The sequence below is a fragment of the Caenorhabditis elegans genome, chromosome V, assembly GCF_000002985.6.
Source record: "Caenorhabditis elegans chromosome V".
In the NCBI taxonomy this organism is placed as follows: Eukaryota; Metazoa; Nematoda; class Chromadorea; order Rhabditida; family Rhabditidae; genus Caenorhabditis; species Caenorhabditis elegans.
This window is the reverse complement of record NC_003283.11, coordinates 1,886,140-1,911,131: the sequence shown is the minus strand read 5'-3', so window position 1 is coordinate 1,911,131 and position 24,992 is coordinate 1,886,140. Positions and strand designations below refer to the sequence as shown.

At 37.9% G+C, this 24,992-nt stretch overlaps 3 protein-coding genes and 2 non-coding genes across 12 annotated transcripts; 2 read left to right on the top strand and 3 right to left on the bottom strand.

The window, feature by feature from the left end:
* Positions 1–439: 439 nt before the first annotated feature.
* On the bottom strand, positions 440–2,290 carry srp-3 (Serpin domain-containing protein). Its single transcript, NM_071127.5, has 4 exons — positions 1,949–2,290; positions 949–1,444; positions 750–905; positions 440–703 (listed from the first exon to the last, which is right to left on the bottom strand). Exons 1-4 carry the CDS (start codon positions 2,221–2,223, stop codon positions 542–544), a joined length of 1,089 nt encoding a protein of 362 aa, NP_503528.2. The 5' UTR covers positions 2,224–2,290; the 3' UTR covers positions 440–541.
* A 185-nt stretch (positions 2,291–2,475) lies between these two features.
* Positions 2,476–2,496, top strand: 21ur-11702. Its single transcript, NR_068620.1, has one exon.
* A 67-nt stretch (positions 2,497–2,563) lies between these two features.
* Y32G9A.5 (Prion-like-(Q/N-rich)-domain-bearing protein) lies at positions 2,564–3,482 on the bottom strand. Its single transcript, NM_071126.2, has 2 exons — positions 3,407–3,482; positions 2,564–3,359 (listed from the first exon to the last, which is right to left on the bottom strand). Exons 1-2 carry the CDS (start codon positions 3,476–3,478, stop codon positions 2,604–2,606), a joined length of 828 nt encoding a protein of 275 aa, NP_503527.1. The 5' UTR covers positions 3,479–3,482; the 3' UTR covers positions 2,564–2,603.
* Positions 3,483–4,334: 852 nt separating this feature from the next.
* Positions 4,335–15,349, bottom strand: nphp-2 (ANK_REP_REGION domain-containing protein; the record flags this gene model as incomplete). 8 transcript variants are annotated; one of them, NM_071124.3, is made up of 14 exons in its annotated part: positions 4,335–4,593; positions 4,653–4,794; positions 5,192–5,299; positions 5,346–5,460; positions 6,659–6,750; positions 6,797–6,950; positions 7,645–7,836; positions 7,886–8,089; positions 8,543–8,821; positions 11,986–12,711; positions 13,756–13,815; positions 13,862–13,997; positions 14,043–14,173; positions 15,258–15,348. In NM_071124.3, 14 exons carry the CDS (start codon positions 15,333–15,335, stop codon positions 4,572–4,574), a joined length of 2,439 nt encoding a protein of 812 aa, NP_503525.2. The 8 variants fall into 8 exon arrangements, 6 of the variants coding, with proteins under 6 accessions (NP_503525.2, NP_001300226.1, NP_001300228.1 ...); NM_001313297.2 differs by having other exon boundaries at positions 4,341–4,593; positions 6,593–6,750; positions 15,258–15,349; NM_001313299.1 differs by lacking the exons at positions 11,986–12,711; positions 13,756–13,815; positions 13,862–13,997; positions 14,043–14,173; positions 15,258–15,348 and having other exon boundaries at positions 4,572–4,593; positions 6,593–6,750; positions 8,543–8,677.
* A 5,784-nt stretch (positions 15,350–21,133) lies between these two features.
* Y32G9A.15 lies at positions 21,134–21,222 on the top strand. The gene has a single exon (NR_102010.1). It is a non-coding gene; the product is annotated as a small nucleolar RNA Y32G9A.15 (small nucleolar RNA).
* The last annotated feature ends 3,770 nt before the right edge of the window (positions 21,223–24,992 follow it).

The window sequence follows — 24,992 nt, the reverse complement described above, 5'->3', positions numbered from 1 at the left end:
GGAAAAATTGGCTTTTCGTCTTTTGATGTGATATTGCTTTGGGGTTAGTGGCGGGATATAGTCGGGGTACTGTAGTAGTACTGTAGAAGTACTGTAGGAGTACGGTAGGATTACTGTAGTTTTGGAAAAATTGGCGGAAGCGAACTGAAGGCGCATCGTAGTTAATGGAACGTAGTCATGATTATACTTGCATATTTCAAAGCTCCTAACAAACTGAATTCATATTTTGTAGTAATTTATTTTGAATTTTGTTGCTTTTCGTGGTGGGACCCAAAATTCGGAGAATTTTAAAAATTGGCAAAACATAGTCATGATTATACTTATTTGAAAGCTCTCAATGAGCTGAATTCAGATTTTTTATTAATTTTCCAAAACATTTCAATTTTTCAGATCTCCGCAATCTTGTTTTCGTCTGTGTTCGTCAATAAGTAGAAAATTTGAATTTCTGACCGAAATTTTTTATTCAGAAAATTTGATAATCCCACCAATAATTTTGTTATTTAAAGATAAACGAAATTTTTATAAATATTCAAATTTAAATTCAACCATTGAAAACCCCTACAAAAATAGGATGATTCAAAAAAGTAATTGTGAAAAAGAATGGATGATCTGCTATAAAGTTTACTGGTTGCTCCATTCTTGCAGACATCGGAACTGCTTTCATCATCGTCACGGCAGCGGCAGTGGTACCTTCCTCGTTCACCTGGAAACCTTATTTAATATTTGAATAGATAGTGAATACACCCGACCTCTATGATCGCTTTGTGAACTCCCTCCGAAATTTTTAAATTTTCAGCTAACCCGGATAAGTCCGCAGAGTCAGAGAAAATATCAGTGATTCCCAAGGTCTGCAAATGGGACTTTAAGTTCAGATCCTTCTCGATTGTGAATTTCGGAAGTTGAGTCTAAAAATTTTTTTAAATTGTTTAAAGGACCTTTTCTACCCACATTCATAAAGGTTCGTTTCTTTGTTTTCAGCAAGTCATTGAACCTCTTCTCATTCAATTTCTTCAGAGCTTCTTTCAACGAGTTTCTAAGTTTCGGAAGGAATACTGAGAACTGATAGCGTTGATCTGAATAGGCCACGTGAAGAACATCAAAGACATCATCTGAAGAGAATGAACGGTCGTTCATGAATTCCTTCATAAACTTTATCTTCTTTTTCTCTCCGGTGTGCAAAGTGAAGTCCTGTTCGCTGACAGACATTCCATCGAATTTGTCATCCCAATCTGCCTTGAAGTAAATTGAGTTGATCAACAGAGCAATTGCATCTTTGATCGAGTCCTGGGTAGCAATGTTTTTGATTTTTCCGTTAGTTGCGGTGTTGACAAATGAGTTGATTTCCTGAACAGCAGCTGGGGTAGTCAGGTCTAAGGATTTTGCATCAGCGCCATAATTTTTGAGTGCGGTTGATAGGAATGTAGGATTCACGGTGAATCCTTTTCTGAAAAGTATTTTCAATAAATTGAGTTTAGTTCTTTAAAACGTATTATATGTGGCAATTTTTTTTGTTGACAAATTCAGCAAATTGCCGCTTTGCCAATTTGCCGGTTTGCAGATTTGCCGGGAAATGTTTATGAGATGGAAATACCTAAAACTGTGCCGTTTTGAAATTTTTTTCCGTGTTTTTTTAAAGATATTTTCATAGAATTTGCTTACTTTTCAAAATAGATGTAAGGGCATTTAATTGAAATTCTTAAAATTCCAAAAAAAAAATGTGCAAAACCTCAAAAAAAAAAGTTTGGAGTAGCCGTCTCTCAATTGCCGAAACTTTTCGGCAATTGCCGTTTTTCCGTCAAGTTTTGACAAATCGACAATTTGCCGGTTTGCCGAAAAACCGGCAAAAAACATCCACTTTTAAAGAAAAGTCGTCTCCAGGAGGACCCCGACTCACAAGACTTTCTTGTAATTTTTCGTCTAAAATTTCAATTTTCAAAAATCAACTTACTTCAAGTAAACCTTGTTTGCCAAATAAACCTCAACTCCTTTTGTTCCATTCTTCACCTCTTTGGAGACAAACGAAAAATGCTCCACAAGCTGTTCGTCAGTGGCACCACTTAGCAACGTATTCCTGATCTGATCTCGTGAAGATCCCCGGACTCCAGTGTGGACCAAAGACAGGACTAGGGCAATTGAAAGAGGTGAAAATACTAGGGACTCATTGTGCACAGGCAAAGTGTTCAAAAAGTTCAGAGCAAACCGACGCTCTGCCACGTCAAACATTTAGTTGAAAAATGTGTATTTTTTGAAGAAAAGTGAGGAGTAGGAAATTATGAGGATGTCAGGAGCTTGGAGCATGTTTGTTGAGCTATGTTGATGAAGATAGATCTAACTTTTGTTGTGTTGTAATAGATTTTCTGGGTTTGTAGTGTTTGTTTTCAAAGCAAATATTGTTTCAAGAGTAGCACGATAACGAAAAAAATACTATACAATTTTGCATATATTTTATATGTTTCCTCACCATGTACCCATGGCTATGGAAACAGTACTGAAGTCATCACTAATTTTGCATTGATGTCAAAAATATTATTTAGCTTTTCAGTAAAAAAATATAGACAAAAACTTGATTGAAATGATTTATGAAACATTAAATAAAAATTCAGTTAAAATGGTACTGGCGATGAAGGAAACTCTGGTTGTTTAGAGTTTCCAGCGACATATGGCGGATCAAAAGTGCTGGCGAAGGCGTTGTAGTTACCGGGATACTGTGGAGCATCCGATCCTAGAGGGTACTGAGAGGATCCTAGATACTGTGGCTCATCTGAAGTGCTGGCAAAGGCATTGTAGTTACCGGGATACCGTGGAGCAGATGATCCTTGAGGGTACTGGGAGGATCCTGGATACTGTGGAGCATCGGAAGTGCTGGCAAAGGCATTGTAGTTACCGGGATACCGTGGAGCAGATGATCCTTGAGGGTACTGGGAGGATCCTGGATACTGTGGAGCATCGGAAGTGCTGGCAAAGGCATTGTAGTTACCAGGATACCGTGGAGCAGATGATCCTTGAGGGTACTGGGAGGATCCTGGATACTGTGGCTCATCTGAAGTGCTGGCAAAGGCATTGTAGTTACCGGGATACCGTGGAGCAGATGATCCTTGAGGGTACTGGGAGGATCCTGGATACTGTGGAGCATCGGAAGTGCTGGCAAAGGCATTGTAGTTACCAGGATACCGTGGAGCAGATGATCCTTGAGGGTACTGAGAAGATCCTAGGTATTGTGGAGCAGATGACGACCCATATCCATAGCCTCGAGGGGACTGAGAAGATCCTCGATATTGTGGAGCATCTGATCCTAGAGGGTACTGAGAGGATCCTGGATATTGTGGACGATCGCTAGAGAGCCTCGGAGCAACGGATGACTGTATGTTTTAAAATTTTCAATGGAAATTTTCTAGATTTGACTTACCCTACTAGGATAGGCTTCAACACAGCCGATGACTGCCAGCAAAAGAAGAGATGAGATGAAGACACGACCCATTTTCTGAAAATCAAAACTTTAATATAAAACAAAAATTGAAAGTGGAGTGATTTTTGTGGTTGCGAGGAAGCAATTTATAGTCTGATAATTTGTTTTTAAAAACAATTAAGTCAACGTGGCGCTGTTGTGTTTTGTGAATAATACAACTTTGTTTAAACTTTAATATTTGTCAAAATATAATTTTTGGGTTGTTTATTACCTTTACATCATAGGCATTTTGTCCAAACAACACATTTTTTTGTTGGCATTTCCGGCGATTCACAGATAGGATTAAAACGGCCAGGTATGAATGAAAAATAGTAACGGTGACCATGAGAAAATGAAACAAAAGTTCATGTTTATATTTTCCTCTTTTTTAAAGTGATACAATATATTGTACTTAAATGGAATATTAGAAATTTACTGAAATATTCAACATGCAACAAAAGTAATATCATAGGAAATGCTGTAACGTAGTAAAGGAAAATTAAAGTACTCTTAACAAATAAAAAAAAAACTGGAAACCCCCGTTAACACTCATACAATTTTAAAAAATCGACGGGTTTAAATTTGGCGCGCAATTAATTTTGAGTGTTTCAAATTGTTTAATATTTTTGCAAGTTTTACAAAAAACTATTAAAAGAGAAATTATAGTTAACCAACATTTTAAATAGAGTTTTCTGACGGATTACCTTTGTTTCAAACTATATGTTTTTGTTTAAATTACAATAGAGCCTGAGACTAGACCTAAGACTAAGCCTGAACCTATACCTATGCCTAGGCCTGAGCCCAAACCTAAGCCTAAGCCTAAGTCTAGGCCTAAAATATAGTCTATACTCTTATTAACAAATTATCTTGAAATCTGCAAAAAAAATTGTTAATTTTGATTAAATTCTTTATTAGCTATCAAATAATGATACACATTAACCAAATAAACTAATTCAATAAAATAAATAGAAATATTCAAAAAAAAAAAATGATTATTCACACGATATGCGTTCCATTCGTCATCATCTCGGGGTTAGTGTGAGCAAAACCGAGATGAAAATAATAAATAGTGCCAAGAAGAATAAGTGGTGAATAATAATACTAGAACAACGACTACACAAATATATCAATACCAGGGTCTTGTAATTCTGAAAATTGCAAGATCAGTTAAAGGAACAGGTGCCTATGCGTGTCAAGGCAATCGCACCGCTTCCTGGAGCTCTCGATGGGCTTTGCACTCTTGCCACGTGGTTTTCCGGTCGATTTTTGGGTTATTGCAGCGTGGGTGTAGATTCGTTGCATGTCATGGAACTTGTCGTTTATTGGAACACTGTTGCGGATTTTTGAGTCTAAATTTTCATTTCAGATTTTTTTATTTAAAGGTGATGTACCGAAATCAGGGAAATTTTTTCAAGTGACTCCAAATTTTCCCCTGATTCGGAATATTTATGTGAAAAAATTCAAAAAAATTTCCCTGATTTTATATTTGAGCTTGAAATCGCGATTTTAGTATGCGTCCCCATGAGATTTTTAAAATTAGCACCGAAACAAATTATCGTTGGAGCGCGTTTGCCTCATTCAATTTTCTGAAAATTAACAAATGAATATCGCGATTTCAAGCTCAAATATAAAATCAGAAACAATTTTTTTGATTTTTTTCACTTAGATATTCGGAATCAGGGGAAAATTTGGAGTCATATAAAAATATTTCCCAGATTTCGGTACTCCACTTTTAATTATTCCTACCAAATTTATTCAACTTCATAGAACCACTGGGCTTCATTTCACTATTCGTCTCAGAAAGTCGTTCCCGCTCCTCCAAATATATGATCTTAAGCTGCTCGGAAAGAGCATCTGAAAAATAAATTAAGCTGAATCGTCCGTCATTAAAATACTCTACCATATAGAAACCGTTCCCAGGCGTAGAAAGTTGTGAATTTGAAATTGCGAACGTCTAGGTTGTGCATTTTGCAAAAATTCGAGATTAGGGAACGGACGAGAACTTTTTCTTGCACCTGGAAATTTGAAAGGATCAGAATTTTGAAAAAAAATAAATTGTTTTTACGAGTTTCTAGAGGGGTCACGCGGCCTATTTTGAAATGAAGTGTTTGCCAAATTAGGTCATTTTGGCTCGGCCATATCTGGGGTAGATTTACGGCGCGTTGCGTGTCGCGTCGCGGCTCGATTTTAGTTGTAAAACTGATGTATTTGTTCGTGTGGAGTACACGACTTCCCCACGCGTTGTCTGCCAGGCGATTGTCAATGGAGCGCGAAAAATGCAATGAGGAAGGCCAGAACCCCGTGAGGGGTGATAATACAGATTAGTAAGAATATTAAGAGAAATTGGAATAAATGCCAAGATATGGGTGGAGCCTATTATTGATTTCGTCTAGAATTTTATTTTGCGCTTTCACGAATCTGAGAGATACGCCACAAAGCGTACGTACCTGCTGCCTGCCTACGAGCCTGCCTGGTGCCTTCCTGCATATTTGCATGCCTTATGCCTCATACGTGTCTGCCTACGCGCCTACAGCATGCTTGCCTCACAAAGCGTACATAACTGTTTCGTGCCTGCCTACGAGCCTGCCTGATGCCTTCATGCATGTCTGATTCATCTGCATGCGCCACGTGCTCGCTGGCTGTCTCAAAATTCATGTTTTCTCGCGGACGAGAAAACTTGAGAAAAATGGCCTAGAAAATCCTGGAAGAGGAGAATTCCTCGTCCACAGCCAAAATAGCGTGTGAAAGAAGAGACGCAGACGGCAAAACGGTTATTCTTTGCGTTGTTCACGTCCAGAGAAAAAAGTAGTATCTGCGTCTCTCACGCCCAATGGATAGCGAGAGTTGGCGCCAACGTGAATTCTCAATGAGGCGCGTTTGCTTCAAAATTATGCAAAAGGACAGCCAGCGACCACGTGCATACGTGCCTACTCGACGCGTGCCTCATGCCTACACCATGCCTTTCGAGTGCCTGCCTACGTGCCTACTATTGTACATCCTGATTTTTTTCCAAAATCCTAGCAAAAGCTGAACAACACCAGAACATACACATGACTTTCAGTTATAATAATTTACAACAACATTTAAAAAATTTTAAACCACGAAACGCGCGACATACACACACAGACGCTCTACTATATCGGTCACCTGTTCCGTGCCGGGATGGTAGTAGTTGCGAAAAAGCGCCCTCGCATTCTTTCTTGCAATCAGTACCTTTCCATACTGAATTTGCATTCGTTTTAAATGGGTCAACTCCTGGAAAATCGCCCGTTCGTGAATATATCGACGATTTGTAGGCGTTGAGGCTGGAATTGTTTGGTTTAAAATGAATAGTTTTGGCAAGGTGATTACCGGTCTCCTTGTCATTCGGCTTCTTTTCCTCTTCATCATCGCTAGGCCGCCCGTCTCCATCATCGTAGATATCCACGTCACCCGTGTCACTGCCAACTTCGGGTTCCCTTCGAACACGCATCACCACATTGCCGCGGGATTTTGAGGCTGATTTCTGGAAGTAAAACAGTGATTATTTCAAAAGTGGCCCCAAAATAGGAAAATAAATATTGCTTTTCCTGTGATATGCCCACAAAAAAGTTTTCCGGGAAAAATTATTTTTTGGAGGGGAATTTTTAAAAAACGGTTTTAGCGGGAATTTCGCATTTTATGAGAAAAATATTTTGACAGAACACGGATTTCTGGCTTCCCTCATAAATTGAAATGAAAGAGTTTGCCGAACTAGGCCATTTTGGCTCGGTCATATAATTGGGGTAGATTTACGGCGCGTTGCGTGTCGCGTCGCGGCTCGATTTTAGTTGTAAAACTGAATGTATTTGTCTGTGTGGAGTACACGACTTTCCAACGCGTTGTCCGGCGGGAATTTCAAATTTCCTGAGGATTTAACTTTGGCGGGAATTTCGAATAAATCTTTTTCTGTGAAAAATTATTTTTTGGCGGAAAATTCAAATTTTCTGGGGAAAGCAAATTTTAGCGGGAATTAAAAAAATCGGTTTTAGCGGAATCTTCGAATTTCAAATTTTTTGAGACAAACATTTCGGCGGGAAATTCAAATTTTCGGAGAATACAATTTTGGCTAGAATTTCAAATTTTCTGGGGAAAACAATTTTTGGCGGGAAATTCAAATTTCAAATTTTCTGAGAACATTTTTTGGCATGGGCAATTCTTCAAAAAATTCAAATTCCCACCTTTTTCTTATTACTTCCAGATTCTATCCGCACTTCTTTCCTCGTTTTCTTTGCAGCAGCTAATGGTACGGTAGCCTTTGTCTCCTGTACAGTAACCTTTCTTTCCACGTCTTCGTCATCACTTTTATCTTCCTCCGAATCATTATCAGTTGAGGTGCTGGACTCGGACAAATCGGAGATTGGCGGTAGGTTCTGAACAAAAACCAGGTGATTTCCAATTGAAGGATGCACTAGAACTTACCTCAAACTCGTCGTCAACATCTAAAATGTCTAGATGATCTTCGGCATCATCATCTACGAATTTCTGCCCGTTTTCAATGGATTCTTTCAGTGCCTCCAGCTCCTTTTTAGGGATCGATGGGATTTCTGTCAAGTTTGTCACAGAAGTTGACTTGGAGTACTTTCGTTTTGGAGCGTTTGAATCGGCAGATTTTATGCTTCGTTGCTGGAAATTTACAGTAGGGATTAGGGAAGTGTAGAGAAGTTCAGAGAACTCCAACTAAGAATTTCACGTCGGAAATCAGCCGGCTTCCGTTTTGTCATCCTCGGCATTTGGCTCCAGCTTCTTGCCCAAGTTTGGCCCAAAAATATTAACTTGGACAAAAGCCGGGCAAAACTTTGGCAAAATTTGGATTCAGGCGACATCAAAGTTTAACCCAAGTTTCACCCAACTCTTTCCAAACTTTGGTCCAAATTGTTCTTGTTTCGTTTCAAACTTGAGTAGAAGTTTGGCAAGAGTTGGGTGAAACTTGGGTTAAACTTTGGTGCAGCCTGAATCCAAGTTTTGCCAAAGTTTTGCCCGACTTTTGCCCAAGTTAAAATTTCCTTGGCAAGAAGCTAGAGCCAAAAGCCTACGCAAGCTAAACTTCTCCAACCTTCAAATCCAAAAAATCCCTACCGACGTATTGACTCCGACATCAGCGATTTCCTTCTTCCTCTCGGTTTCCACAATTCCGTCGCTAGTCGACGGTCTTCTTTGTTTCTTCTGTTCAGCTTTTAACTCATTTCGTTTGCGTCTAGCCTCCGCAACCATCGCCTCAAAGTTGGTCTTCCAATTTTCAATGTACTCTGGCGAGAACTCTTTGCTGGATTTTGCTCTGCATAGTTTTGTCAGGTACTCCACGACGACTACGTGGTTTTGTTTTGTGGCCAGGTCAAGTGGAGTGAAAATTTCTTTCTGGAATTGAATTTTAAAAGTGGTGTTTGAAGTTATCAGACTCCAAACTGCCAAAATTTCATGATTAAACTTCTTGAAAATTTCTCAAAAAAAAAGTTTTGACTTGAAATCAGTTGAAATATAAAATTTGACCGACTTTTCAATCTTGCAGCTGCTGGAAACTAACTTTCTTGAAATCACCGTCTAACTAGGGAACCGTCAGAAGGTGCCCATCGGACTTGCATATGAGACCTATGCCATTCGATAGTGCATGTCTTAAAACGGTTACTCGTGAATTTTTAGCGGCAAAACTCCAGAACCAAGCTCACGGCGAGCTCTCAAAGATCCTGAAATAGCACTTTAACGAAGCATTGAAGGGCAAAATTTCCAATTTCACTTTGGTAGCTCATATCTCCGCGGGTAAATTTTTTACAGAAAAGTCATCAACTGAAAAGTTGTTGATATTGTTGTAAAGAACAAGTTTGTAGTTTAAAGTTTTTTACCAAAACTGTTTTGTTTGAGATAAGAGCGCGTGAAATGCGACAACTGTTGCTGTTATTTTTATGCTGTTATGTCTATTCTAACGCTTTTACCTCAAACAAAAAAATTTTGGTAAAAAACTTTCAACTACAAACTTGTTTTTTACAACAATATCAACAACTTTTTAGTTGATGACTTTTCTATAAAAAATTTATCTGCCGAGATATGAGCTACCAACGTGAAATTGGAAAATTGCTTCGTTAGATCGTTAAAATTCAACCACACAGTGCTATTTTAGGATCTTTGAGAGCCCGCCGTGAGCTTGGTTCTGGAGTTTTGCCGCTAAAAATTCACGAGTAACCGTTTTAAGACATGCACTATCGAATGGCATAGGTCTCATATGCAAGTCCGATGGGCACCTTCTGACGGTTCCCTAGTAAGTATGGGTATAACATTTAATTTTTAAAAGGTTATTTATTACATAGAGTGTATATAGTTGAAGAAACACAGACATCCCGGAACCCAAGGGGCGGGGCGCGGGAAGAGATCGATTTACGAAATTTTCCTCGTTGTCATCATTTCGTAATTTGACACAAGTCGTCTCTTCCCGCGCCCCGCCCCTTTATCTACACTCTCTGTACCGGTAATATCTTGAGTTTTCAACTAGATTCAGGTAGATTTGAGGTCGATGGATCACCATAAGTTACCAAATTTTATCAAAGCTCAAATTTTGGCAACTTATCGGTGTTGCAGCGGTTGGAACTTAATTTTTATTTGATTATCACCCTTTGATCCTTATCTTGGTAATTTATCCCGCGGAAATTCGTTGATTGAGACAACTTTTAGGCCGATAGGCATCCAAAGTAGTCTCAATCAACGTATTTCCGCGAGATAAATTTCCAAAATAAGGGTTAAAGGGTGATAATTTCAGAAAAACTAAAATCCAGCGGTTGTGACAAAGAAAAGTGCGCGAAATTTCAGATTTTACAAAGTATTCACTAAGTGTCTGCTGAATAGAATGCGAAGATCCCTTGATGAGGCTCAACCTGTCGAGCAGGCCGGATTCCGACGATCTTTCTCAACGATCGATCACATCCACTCGCTCCAAAGACTTCTTGAAGTCGGCAGGGAATACCAGATCCCTCACACTTGTCTTCATAGATTTCAAGAAGGCATTTGACAGTGTTGAACACCAGGCAATCTGGAAGAGTCTCGACGAGCAAGGTGCAGATGAAGCCTATATTGATCTACTGAAAGAGTGTTATAAAAATTGTACCACAAATTTTACCCCATTCCTAAGGCCAATCACAGTACCTGTGACCAAAGGAGTTCGACAAGGAGACCCCATCTCTCCGAATCTCTTCTCCGCTTGCCTCGAACACGTTTTCCGAAAGCTTTCCTGTATTGAATTTAAAGGAGAAGCTGAGGATTACAATACGATCCCTGGAATGAGAGTGAATGGCAAAAATCTAACGAACCTTAGATTTGCTGACGATATTGTGCTCATCGCCAATCATCCGAACACTGCCAGCAAAATGCTCCAAGAACTCGTACAAAAATGCTCTGAAGTTGGTCTCGAGATCAATACTGGGAAGACGAAAGTCTTACGAAATCGATTCGCTGACCCCAGTAAAGTCTACTTCGGTAACCCCTCCTCCACCACCCAGCTCGACGACGTCGACGAGTACATCTACCTCGGCCGTCAAATCAACGCTCAAAACAACTTGATGCCGGAAATCCACCGAAGACGGCGAGCAGCCTGGGCTGCATTCAATGGAATCAAGAACACCACCGACTCCATCACCGACAAGAAGATTCGTGCGAATCTATTCGATTCAATCGTCCTTCCCGCTCTCACCTATGGTTCAGAAGCCTGGACATTCACCAAAGCTCTATCCGAACGAGTAAGAATCACACATGCCTCCCTAGAAAGACGGCTTGTTGGGATAACACTCACCCAACAACGAGAGCGAGATCTCCATCGCGAAGACATTCGTAAGATGTCTCTAGTCAGGGACCCGCTCAATTTCGTGAAAAAGAGGAAGCTAGGATGGGCTGGACACGTTGCGAGAAGGAAAGACGGAAGATGGACCACGTTAATGACAGAATGGCGCCCATATGGATGGAAAAGGCCTGTTGGAAGGCCGCCGATGCGATGGACTGATTCGCTGCGAAAAGAGATCACCACTCGTGACGCAGACGGAGAAGTCATCACCCCATGGTCCACTATAGCCAAGGACCGAAAAGAATGGCTTGCTGTGATCCGCAGGAATACCACGAATTCCTGAAGAACGGATCGTCTAAGTATCCTAAGTAAGTAAGTAATGTTTTGTGAAGTCTCATTATGAAATTCTGTGGTTTTAGACCAGGTTTAGTCTATAAATAGCGAAATACCCACAAACTCTAGTCCCCCTTTAAAAATGTAAACAACCCTTAAATGTACATAAATCGAGTTGAAAAGGCGAGATAATTAATTTATATGCCCAAAAGTAGACTGTGATTTCAAAAAAGTTAGCTTCCAGACGCTGCGACATTGACAAGTTGGTCAAATTTCAAATTTTAATGTGGTTTGGGATATTTTTTTTTTGAGCCACCATAACGTTTTTTTTAGAAGTTTTCAAAAAATTCATTATAAAATTCGAAATTTTCAGACAATTTCGAGTCTCGACAAAAATATTTGTACAATTAAAAAATATTTAGCATACCTCTCTACTGCACAGCGGATCCACAAAACATTTTTTAGTACACAATAAAATAACCATTTCCAGGTTTCCTACAGACGCTGCCAGGTGGATAGCAGTTCTTCCGTTATGATTCGGAATATCCAAGACAGATTCATCGACCGCCAGAAGCCACTCAACAACATCTTTGCTCCCGGCTTGAACTGCTTCATGAAACGGAAGATCCCCTCTATAATTCTGAATATCGAAGGATGCGTTGAACTGTTTCAGAAGTTTCAGCATTCTCATTTGCCCTTTCGATGCAGCACTGTGAGCCGCTGTGGCAAGCCTTTGATCTTGATGATTCGGATTTGCGTTGTTTTGAAGAAGCTTCAGCGCTGATTCATAGTGCCCAAAGGAAATTGCATAGAAAAGAGCTGTGTGACCAGCTCTGTCGATTTCATCGATAAATGGCTTATTCACATGCTTCAGAGCAAACTCGATAACTTCATGATATCCATGACTAGCTGCACAATGGAGAATTGTCAAGTGCTCCTTATCCCTGCACAATAAATCGCCTCCAGAATTGTACAGGGCTTTGATAGCTTCCAGATTTCCATTGCTGGAGCACCAGTGGATAGGAGTACGGTCATCTGCGTCGATGGCATTCGGATCGGCGCCATGTTTCAGAAGGGTTATGAGTATGGCTTGGGAGACTTCTGGGGCGATGTCCTCGGAGCAAGTGGCGTAGTGAAGTGGTGTGCAGCGTTGCTGAAAAATTGTGCATTTTGGAAAAAATTGGATTTTTTCCGATGAGTTTTGGTAGAAAATTTTGAAAAATCTATTAAGTTTTGAAGTGTTTAATTTTTATATTCTGTCATTTTGGACTATATATATAGTACTTGTTGAGTCCAAATTGGCACTAGAATATATAAAAGACCACTTCCATTTTTCTGTCAACAAACTCGGCAAATCGGCGAATTGCCGGTTTGCCGATTTGCCGTAAATTTTTAATTTCCGCAGTTTGCCGATTTGCTGAAAGTCTTCATTTTCCGCAAATTGCCGATTTGCCGTTTGCCGGATACCAATTTGCCGGAACTTTTAAGAGGGAATTTTATAAAACGGAAAGAGAAAAATAAAAATGTTATTTTCAAAATAGATGTAGGAACATTCATAGGTTGCGTACAATTTTGCCGATTAAATTTGAAATTCTGAAATTTCCAAAAAAAAATAGTGCAAAATCACAAAAAAATTTTTTGCCAAAAACTTTTTTTCGGGAAATAGACAATTTGTCGATTTTCCGTAAATATAAATTTCGGCAATTTGCAGATTTGCCGGAAATTTTCAATTTCGGCAAATAAGCAATTTACCGATTTGCCGGAAATATTAAATCCTGCAATTTGCCGGTTTCGGATTTGCCGGAAATTTCCAATGACGGCAACTTGCCGATTTGCCGTTTGCCGGATATTTTATAAGACGGAGAGAAATTGCTTTATGTTCAAAATAGATGTAGGAACATTCATAGGATGCGAACAATTTTGCCGATTAAAATTGAACTTTTGAAATTTCCAAAATAGTGCAGAACCACAATTCGCCAAAAAATTTCGTCAATTGCCGTTTTTTTCCGGCAAATTCGGCGAATAGACAATTTGCCGTTTTGCCGGAAATATCAAATCCTGCAATTTGCCGGTTTCCGATTTGCCGGAAATTTTAAATTCCGGCAACTTGCCGATTAGCCCATTTGACAGAAATTTTCAATTCCGGCAACTCACCGATTTGCCGGAAAAAATCGTTTTCCGCACACCCCTAACTTACATATTGATCCTTTGCATTAACTTCGACGTTCTTGTTGATTGCCCAGTTCAATGAGTCTAGCTGAAATTGTTTCCGCATTTTCAGTCCTGCAAACTTTTTCCCTAACCTGACCACATACAACTGCCCAATGCAAAGCATTTCTTCCCTGTTCATCATGGCATTCTGCGTCTGCACCAGTGTTGGCTAGGAAATCTGCATTTTCTATTTTCCCGGCCATCAAAGCGCAGAGTAGAGGCGTCTGGCTGAAAATTTTGAAAATATTCTTGAATTCTAGCTATTTGGATTACCCAGTCGCATCTTTAACATCCAATAGTGACCTGTCTGCAAGAAATACTAGTTTCAAAGTTTTCAAGTCTCCGCTGGCAGCTGCATAGTGAATCGCCACTTTTTTCTCTTCATTTGGTTGGCTTGCTTCTTCCTGGAAAAATCAGGAATATTTGGTTCTAAAAAATATAACTTTTGAGTTTGATTTTTTTTTATTTAAAAGAGGTCCACAAAATTTTTCGAAATTTATTTACGGAAAAAAATCTGAAAAAATTTAGCCCGGTTTAATTTTTTAAAAAAGTTAATGATTGTAAACTGGAGTTATACCAGTTTTTCCTTTTTTTTAAATTTTTTTAGTGATTTTTTTAAAAAACAAATAGTAGATCACTTTTTTCGCCGAAATATCTACATAAATAATTGAACTTTTAAGACTAATATTTATATGATGAAGGGGGTTAAAGATTTTATTTCAGGTCAGTTTTAATATTTAAAAATTTACACAACGTATTTTCAAAGGTTTTTTGAAAAAAATGTACACTTTAAAAAGTAGTTTGTATTCAAAAAAATTTCAAAAGGTTTTTTGAAAAAAAAATCTGCACATTTTCAGCTTGGCCAAAATTTTTATGACCTTTTTCTTACAAGATATCTAATTTCCTAATTATTACTTAATTTATACCTAATTATTTGTACACCTAATTTGTCTACCTGCGAATAATGTAGGTGTTTCAAAAAAAAATTTCTTTTAAAAAAAATTCCAAAACTTTTAGACCTTAAAGGTGAAGTTGCGCCAGTGGGAAAAGTGTTAAAAACCACTTCTTTTGTCCCAAAATGACCGAATACCATATTAAAACTTTTTCAAAATTGTTTTCAATTTTTTATTTACTGTCAAAAAGTGGAAATTACTCAGTTTTTGCCACTCATAAAATTTGGAAGTCGACCAAAAAAAATTGTTTTTTCTACATTTTTTTATACTGTAATTTTGTTTTAATAATTTGTATTAAAACATTGTAAGGGTCGAAACATGCGACATTTTTTTTGGATTTCCTCAAAAGCTCATATTTTTCAAAATTTTGGCAATCTACCTAAAGGAAATTTTGAAAAATCTAAAATGTTTTGGAGTGTTTTATGATGATATTTGGTCGTTTTGGATCATTATAAATGTATTGAGACAAAATGCCCACTGGCGCTACTCCACTTTTAAAACGTTAAAACTATCAACTTCCGAACTAAAAACTTACTGGATGCTCCTCTAGAATCTTCTGAATCACAGATGTTTCTCTCTCATCGTCTAATGCTTCGATCAGCGTGTGGGACATTCAGCAATATCTCTAAATATGGAACAATAAGCGGATTAGTGCGAGCATATAATAAAATAATAGAAAAGAACACAGAGAACACTGCTCGCGGAGCAACACCAAAAACGTACTACAAAGGACACAATTGAGGTAGTCGGGATATAATAGGAAGGGCGCCCTTTTCTCTTTCTTTCGTTACCCTGACAACAGCAAATACGAGGAAAAAGGAGGAAGGCAAAAACTAAAGTTTTTCGAAAAGAGACTCCTGAGAGCCTCCTCCGCCTCGTACTGGATGTTTTCAGTGCGTGTAATGGGATTGCGTGTCAAATTATAAATATATATATCTAAGTATGTGTTACGTAAATATTACATGGATGTGGCTTCTCATGATAAGGCAGAAAAATGAGCTTATTGGGAAGTGAGAGAGCAACGGATATAGTAGATTAGAAGATTATTTTAAAAATCTATTTGAAAATTATATGGGACAACGTAGGAACACTCGGTGGAAGGCTCATAGTGAAGTTTTAGCAAGGTATTGCTGAGGATAAACTTCCAGATTCCAGAGGATAAGCTATCTTAAAAATATTGACCAAAAACTTTACAATTACTGGTTGCCAGAACGTCCGTATTCAGTGGGAGCAATGGTTGATTCATATTTATTTTGGAAATCCAAATATTTTATTACAATGGTAAGAAAATCAGGATGTGGTAAAAAATTCCTGAAGTTATCTTTCAGATTGTGTACCGACTAACTTGGACAGATTTCGGTTTGATTGATACTTACTTACTTACTTAGTCGATCCGTTCTTCGCCTGCGGCGCGGATCACAGCTTTCCAAGCTTTTCGGTCCTTTGCTTGGGTGGACCATAGTTGTATGACTTGTCCGAAAGCGTCTCGCGTAGTGACTTCTTTTCTTAAAGAGTCATTCCATCTCATCGGTGGGCGTCCAACGGGTCGTTTCTCGTCTCGGGGGCACCAATCGTTCATCAGAGTTGTCCATCGGCCATCCGTTCGTCTCGCCACGTGTCCAGCCCATCCAAGTTTCCTCTTTTTTACGTGTATTAGTGGATCTCTGAGTTTTCACTTTTCTCGAACTTCTTTGCGATGAATGTTTCGTTCGCGTTGTTCTGTCAGGGTGAGTCCAACTAACTTTCGTTCGAGGGCTGCATGGGTTACTCTGACTCTTTCCGCTAGCTCTTTTGTGAAGGTCCAAGCTTCAGAGCCGTATGTCAGGGCTGGGAGAACAGTAGAATCGAAGAGATTTGCACGGAGGCGTGGGCAGGTGATCTGGTCCGTGGTGCTTTTGATGTTGGTAAAAGCTGCCCACGCAGCTCTTCTTCTTCTATGAAGCTCAGGTAACAAGTTGTTACCGTCGTTTATTTGGCGCCCGAGGTAGATGTATTCGTTGACATCATCAATGATGATGTTGGTGGTGTTTGGGCCTCGGATCTCAACTTTCCTCTTATAGGCAAACCTGTTCCGAAGGACTTTGGTTTTCCCTGTGTTGATTTCCTGAAACAGTTCATATGCATTTTGAAACAGTGCTCAGTCGTGTGACTTTGTTTTAAAAAACATGAACTCTATCATTTATTTAAAAAAATACTGTGTTTCTTACATTAAAAAATTATTTTCGCATGTAAACGGGTCGAGCTCCTTACACCATCGAAACTTTTTCAGGTACTGTACATTGTAATTTGGTTCCATTGTGGTAGTCGCGGCAACTTTCGGACCATATCAATCACATCAGTTGAATACATATTACGGGAACACAAAATTCTGAGAATGCGTATTGTGCAACATATTTGACGCGCAAAATATCACGTAGCGAAAATTACAGTAATCCTTTCAATGACTACTGTATTGCTTGCGTCGATGTACGGGCTCGGTTTTTTAAATGAATAAATTTAATGAAAAAAATGAGAAAATCACACGAAGAAACGAAGGAAAATGGAATATCGATGTCACTTTTCGAAAAAAAAATAATTTCAAAAAGTGAGCCCATAAATCGACACAAGCGCTAAAACACGTGATGTCAGGTTGTCCCATAACGGTTTGATCTACAAAAATGCGAGAATTTTTCCCCCAAAAAATGTGACGTCAGCACGTTCTTAACCATGCGAAATCAGTTGAGAAGTCTGCGTCTAAATTCCCGCATTTTTGGTAGATCACCAAAAAACATGGGACATTCTGACACCACGTGCTACAGTAATCATTTGAAGAATTATTGTAGTTTTCGCTACGAGATATTTTGCGCATTCTCATCATATTGTGTTTCTGTAATATTGGTCTGTTATATTTGGGATATTTAGAACAAATATCCGATCCAGTCTTTCGACTAAATTTTGTTTTACATCACAATTATTAAAAAGAAAAAGTAATTTGCGATTGCTTGAGTTATTTGATTTTTAAAAATAGAATTCAACAGGAACTCCCTTGCATGAATATATCTCTTTCATTTTCCGCATTTAAAAAGAAACACAACACATGTGTTTATCATGATACACACACTTCTTGCTTAGAAGAGGGCGAGAAAAAAGTGTGTAAAATTAGTTGATCTCTTCAATTTTCTGTATATTTATTTATTTTTTCATCATTTTTCGTGATTTTTTTCTATTTCCAGGCAAAACCTCTTTTAAAATAGTCCACTTTGCAGAGTACTTTGTTCAATTCCACTGAGGATGTACGGTGTGCGACGCACAATTGCGTACTTGTACGCAATCATCCTCGGCGGCGCCAGTTTCGAATTGAAACCAGTTTTTTCTTCGAATTTTCCCAATTTTTCGATTAAAACCCTTGTTTTTCAATGTTTTCCAATGATTTTCTTCATAAAAACTTCGAAAAATAATTAAATAATTCATAAATTATAGTTGTTTTTGTTTTTCAGCAGCTTTCCGCCAGCTTCAAGCCTCCAAAGGAGCAGTTTTCAGTGGAAAGCACGGTTCGTCGTTGACATTCAGTACTTTTTTGCTATCTTCTTCACATATATATATCTTCATTTGAACGAGAAAAATCGAGAGAAATTGAGAGAAACGCAGGCATTTTTTTCACTTTCATTCGATTCTTGAATGAATGAAACATCATCAGCGGCGGCGGGGAGGGGGTAAAGATGAAAAAAATAGAGAAAATAAAACCACTTGTTATTAACTTGTGAAGACCGGTGGTAGTTTTTTTTGTGCCTGCAAAAAAATGAATTTTGAAATCACAAAATGACTCATAAAATGTTTTTTTTGGATATTTCGAAATTCTTCTCTAAACAACTGACCACGGGAAATTCCTCTAGATTTCGAAAAAATCACATACAGTTTTTAAATCTCTTCTTATTTCAAAATTCTGCAGGGAAAGCCGTGTTTCGAAATAAATAATTGGTATATTTCGTACTGGCCTCCATAATTTTTGAACTTCCAAAAAAACGCGAGATTTTAAATTTTTTTTTGACAAATATTAGTCGTTTTTTCGACATGAAACATATTTTATAGCTGTCTATCGTTGATTTGAATCGAATTTGATTTAGATAAAATAGCTTCCGTCACAGAAGACTTAAAAATTATGAATTTGGGGTTAAAGCAATGGTGATTTTGGTTTAAAGGTGGACTAGAAAAATCACAATTTTCACCTAATTCCTATTTGAATTTCCGCCAATTGAATGTGTTCGATGGAGCGCGCTTGCCTTATTTTTGTTAATTAATTTTATTTATTCTCGTTATTTGACTGATTTTCTTCATTTTCTATGTTTTTCCTCGGAAAATGATAGAAATAAATAGGACAAATGCCAACTGTTTGTTAAAAAGTAATTGAAAATAGGTAAAACTGTGATATTCTGAGTTCCGACGACAACAAGCCTGAAATTAGTATATTTCACAGTTTTACCTATTTTCAATTACTTTTTAACAATCATTTTGCATTTGTCTTGTTTATTTCTTCCATTTTCCGAGGAAAAAACATAGAAAATGAAGAAAATCAGTCAAATAACGATAATAAATAAAATTAATTTATAAAAATAATTCAAGCGCGCTCCATCGAACAAATCCAATTGGCGGAAATTCAAAAATGATTAGGTGAAAACTGTGATCTTTCCAATTTTCAAAAAATCATATAAAATCTAAAAAATCTTTTTTGAATTTTTTTATCATGATATTCGGTCATTGTAGCCACATAGGCATGTTTTAAAGAAATTTCCCCACTGAGCGTAGTCCACCTTTTACCAAACGAAATCAGTTAGGAACTCTGTGTCTAAATTCCCGCAATTTTCGTAGATCTACGTAGATCAAACCGAAATGAGACACTCTGACACGACGTGAGTTTTGAGTTCTGACTGACGGTCACTCTTCAATTTTCCGTGAACCTAAACCCTTTTGGAAAAATCTCCTCTTCCTCCGGTCTCTCCCACATTCGTCATTCAATACACGGTGCAACCAACATCTGCATACCATTTTTTCCTCACTCCACACACACACACACACACACATTGTCCTCCTGATATTTGGTTGGCGCGCGAGTAGTAACCTTTTCTCTCCCCACACCTCTCTGTCTTCTCTTTCGAACCCCAAATGCACACACCATCCCAGCAGTGACCTAACACATTACATCACACCAATTCGAAATTCGAATTTGAACGTTTCGAAATGTGACAAGTGGGGAATTACCACTGACCACAATGAGAACGAGAGAGACGCAATTTTTCTTCTTTTTTTTGTTGAATTCGCAAAGTTTGATTCGGTTTTTTTTCTAGATCTCAAAGTTTAGGCTGATGAGTCAGTAGTGCCTTACATTTTTCATTAGTTTCATCGTTTGACTCTCTTGGATGAGAAATTTAGAGAATTCGGTTTTAAATTGTGCGGATTTCGAATTTTAGAACTTGGACTTTTTTTAAAAATCGAGCATTTTCTGGTTTTCGAAAAGTTTTTGCTATAATTTTGAAAACTACAAACTTTCGGAAAAATACGAAAACTTTTTCGGTTTTTTTCCAGTCCTCTTCGTATTTTTCAGTTTTTCGTTATTTTTTAATATTGAGCTTTTTATTTAAAAGTTCGTAATTTTATATGAAGAATTAGAAGAAATTCAACTTTAGCCGAACCACCACGTTTTAAAGCTGTTTTCAGCAAGAAGTTTTTTTTTCCGGAAATCGACAAATTGCCGGAATTGAAGTTTCCTTCAAATAGGAAAATTTTCCGGGATTGAAAATTTTCGGCAAACCGGCAAATTTTCCGGAATTGAATATTTTCGGCAAACCGGCAAATTGCTGATTATACGAATTTGCCGGAAAAAACGCCAATTTGCCAAAAATAAAAATTTCCGGTAAATCAGCAAACCGGCAAATTGCTCGAATTAAAAATTTACGGCAAATCGGCAAACCGGCAAATTTCCGGAATTTAAAACACAACCGTGCACATTCTGAACATCATCATTTTAAATCCTCCGATGATCTCTGATGGGTCTTCTCTGAAATACGTCAGTTTTCTCGAAAGTTTTCTCACGCTTCTAACCTCAAAAGCCTTCTTGGCTCAAAAAAAAACATTAGGCTCAATGAGCACATCTCAACAAAAAGAGCTCATGCTCTATTCTCTGCCATCAGTCAGCTGTCTCCGTGTGTGCTGTGTTTCACTTGTCATGTTCTAGTCTTTCATCAGTGCATCCTGTGAGACGATGAGCAGATGACAAATCGGTTCCGGTTGTTTTATGTGGTTTTTTTAAAGGATTTTCCATTTTTTAGAAAAATTTAAATTCTCGAAAATTGTTTATTTTTCGTTGAATTTTTTATCCAGTTGAAACAACCCGCCCATTTCGGAGGCGTTGCTGTACTCCACCCCTTTCTTGGGTCTCGAAACGATATCTCTCAGATGGACTCGATTTTTCTGTAAAATTACGGAAAAAATCAAATTTTCGAAAGTTCTGCTATATTTTGGTTATATTTTGATAACACAAATATACTAGATACGAATATTTTTTCCAGTCGTACAACAATGATTATAATAATAGTAGAAGCATCGAAAAGTGAACAAGAAGAAGAAACATTTTTTTTATTTATTTGTAATACCAAAAGCCTGAAGCTACAGTGCAAACATTATTTCGTTATTGTCCATCTCCCTCTTCTCCACGTCGTCTTCTTTTTGTGTCTGAATCACTATACAAAACGAGCAAGCAGGAACACATCAAAACTTCAGCTGCATTTTCCTCGTTTTTTTTTGGCGAACAATTGTTGTCGAGATTATCGAGCTCAAAAGCTCAAACTTCAAGTCGTTAGAATTATAAATGGACTGGCAAAGTCTGCGATTTCATAATCTTTGGAGGATTTGGTGCTCGGATTTCGTTTGGATTTTTGAATAAAGAGGATTTTTCCTAAATCGATTTTTTTTCGTCAGCCGTGAATTTTGAATTATTTTCCGAGTTTTTCCCCCTTAAAGGTGGAGTAGGTAGTAGCCAGTGGAGAAATTGCTTTATAACATGCCTATGGTACCACAATAACCGAATATCACAGTAAAAAATTCAAAAAAATTTTGTCTTATTTTATATAATTTTTTGAAAATAGAAAAATCTCAGTTTTCCCCTAATTCCTATTTGAATTTCCGCCAATTGCATTTGTTCGATGGAGCGCACTTGCATTATTGTTGTTAATTTATTTTATTTTTTCTCATTATTTCACTGATTTTCTTCATTATTTGTATATTTTTATTGGAAAAAGAGACGGAAATGCAAGATAAATGCAAACTGTTCATTAAAAAATCACTTAAAATGCGTAAAACTGTGAAATATGCGAATTTCAGGCTCAGTTTTACCCATTTTCAGTGATTTTTAATGAAAAAAATTGCATTTATCTTGCATTTCAGTCTCTTTTTCCGATAAAAATACACAAATAATGAAGAAAATCAGTGAAATAACGAGAAAAAATAAAATAAATAAATAACTATGATGAAAGTGCGCTCCATCGAACAAATCCAATTGGCGGAAACTCAAATAGGAATTAGGGGAAAACTAAGATTTTTCCAATTTTCAAAAAAAAATCATATAAAATTTAGAAAATTTTTTTGAATTTGTTTTACTATGATATTCGGTTATTGTGGTATCATATGCATGTTATAAAACAATTTCCCCACTGGCGCAATTCCACCTTTAAAAAATAATTCCCAAACCTTCAGTTGTCGTTATTCAATTCTCAGTCCGTAAAAAGTACACTCACAAGGCTGAAACTTTAATCAAGATTTCTCGAGATTTTAGGTGACCCAACTTCTCCATCCTCATACACTTTTTTGGCACTTGGCACCAAATATTCTCCGGGGGGAACTCTCGCTCAATCTTTGCCATTTTCCTGTCTTTCTCTATCCGCCCGCCCGCCGTCATTTTTTTTTCTTTTTCAATTTTCGATTTTCTCCCAACAAAATTGCCCTGGCAAAGGGAAAAGGAGTTTCGGATTTCCCCCTTTTTGGCTTGAATTTCGCCAATTTTCTCGCCCATTTGTGGTCGTCGAGAGAAGTTTTCCAGCGTTTTGTTTTCGAGGAAGTATCGAGAAGTGAAAAGAAAATTAGAATGCACTGCTGCTGTCGGCGCCTCAAAAAAGAAAAAGAGGACGGCAAAAATCTCTGTCGAGTTCCTTTTGCCAACATACTTCGTTTTTTTCTTTCTTCGTTCGTCTACTGAGATCAGAAAAATGGCTCCTGGAGCCCATTCGCTCTCCCTCAGTTCACCCTCTGAGATCAGACACGGCTTTTAGGCCATACGTCTCATTTCGGCTTGATCTACGTAGATCTACAAAAAATGCGGGAGAAGAGACGCAGAGATATCATCTGATTTCGTAAGGAGGACTAACGGCTAGAACGATTTTGAACGTATAGACCCAAAATGAGCTCAAATGAACGAATTTCATAATGAAACTTCTCAAAAAAAAATTTCAAAAATTTTTTCATGCCGGTTTAAACGTTCGAAAAAAATTACACTGATTTTAGCTAAAATCCCGAATTTTGGCCATTTTTCCGTGTCACATCTGTCTGAAGTTGACTTTTTTTGGAATTATCATCCTTTATTGTATATTTTGGAGGGTTTATCTCATTCTATTTCGTCGATTAAGGCACATTTAAAGCCGATAGGTAATCAAAAATCATAAAAATTGATTACCTATTGGATTTAAATGTACCTTTATCAACGAAATAGAATGAGATAAACCCTCCAAAATATGCAATAAAGGATGATAATTCCAAAAAAGTCAACTACAGACAGATGTGACACGGAAAAGTGAACAAAATTCGAGATTTTAGCTGAAATCTGTGTTATTTTTTCGAAATTTTGAACCGGCATAAAAATTTTTTGAAATTTTTTTTGAGAAGTTTCATTACGAAATTCGTTCATTTGAGCCCATTTTGGGTCTATACGAGTGTGCTGACGTCATATTTTTCTGGGAGAAAAATTCCCGCATTTTTTGTAGATCAAGGCCATTTGAGTTGTTTCTCACACTTTCAGAGTGAGAGAAAGATGATATCTTTGTTTTTCGCTACAATAGGCGCGAAGTAGGCGAAGAAGAACGAAAAAAAAAAACAAGGAAAAAACAGGAAAATGCTCGACAGCCAGAGACTCAGTGAGCAGGGATTTTCCCTTCGTGCACACACACACACACATGCACACAACAACTCAAAAATGGCAAGTAAGGGTGAGATGATGTGTGTGTGTGTGGGGGTGTCACGGAGCACTTTTTACATTGCAACAAAGTTTCGATTTCGTCGCTCGCTTTTCTCTTTCGGCTCCGAATTTGCTCTTTTTACTCCCTTGTTTTGGGAAAAAGGCATATCAGAAGAAATCACAGGGAAAGAGATTATTCGTTTTTCAATCTAGATGTTGTTTTTCTACTTTTTTGTTCCGGATTAGAGTTTTGCTGTTTTTCGCTTCTAGTCTTGCTCGGAGGAGTCTGGGAACGCCTGTCGTGTGGCCGCGAACGGAGAAACTCGGCCACCGATTTTTTTTCCTTTTTTTCCATTCACAAGTGTTCCTACTCCTCTATTTCTAGAGAATTTGAAGTGACATCAAAAAATTGGTGGCCGAGTTTTTTTTTTCTGAAAGATCTGCAACCGCGGTTTGAAGGAACACGCCGTTTATCTGAGTTGGTCTCGCAACGATCTCCGTGGTAGAATGTGAATCTCCAAAAAAGTCATCACTTTTCTGGAAGCTTTCAAAAGCCCCAGGTCTGCCGGTTTTTCTGGAAAAAAACCAAAAATTTTTTAATTTCCGACACACCGGCAAATTGCCGGATTTGAAATTTCCGGCAAATCGGCAAATTGTCAGAATTGAAATTTTCGGCAAACCGGCGAATTGCCGGAATTGAAATTTTCCTGCAATCCGGCGAAATGCCGGAATAGAAAATTTCCTGCAAATTGGCAATCCGGCAAATTGGTGGACTTGAAAATTTCCGGAAAATCGGCAAACTGGCGGAATTGAAAATTTCCTGCAAACCGGCAAATTGCCGGAATTGAAAATTTTTGGCAAACCGGCATATTGCCGAATTAGAAAATTTCCGGCAAACCGGAAAAATGCTGAAAATGAAAATTTCCGGCAAATTGGCGGACTTGAACATTTCAGGAAAATCGGCAAATTGGCCAACTTGAAAATTTCCGAAAAATCGGTAGATTGCCAAAAATTAAAATTTCCGGCAAACCAGTTAATTGCCGGAATTGAAAATTTCCGGCAAACCAGCAATTT

Bases quoted from the DNA above. Each gene is read 5' to 3' on its own strand.
- srp-3 (NM_071127.5), bottom strand. From the start codon at position 2,223: ATGTTTGACGTGGCAGAGCGTCGGTTTGCTCTGAACTTTTTGAACACT. The intron at 1,445-1,948 runs GTAAGTTGATTT...AATACTTTTCAG, and splicing joins GCAAACAAGGTTTACTTGAA to AAAAGGATTCACCGTGAATC. The intron at 704-749 runs GTCGGGTGTATT...TAAGGTTTCCAG, and splicing joins TTCACAAAGCGATCATAGAG to GTGAACGAGGAAGGTACCAC.
- Y32G9A.5 (NM_071126.2), bottom strand. From the start codon at position 3,478: ATGGGTCGTGTCTTCATCTCATCTCTTCTTTTGCTGGCAGTCATCGGC. The intron at 3,360-3,406 runs GTAAGTCAAATC...TAAAACATACAG, and splicing joins TTGAAGCCTATCCTAGTAGG to TCATCCGTTGCTCCGAGGCT.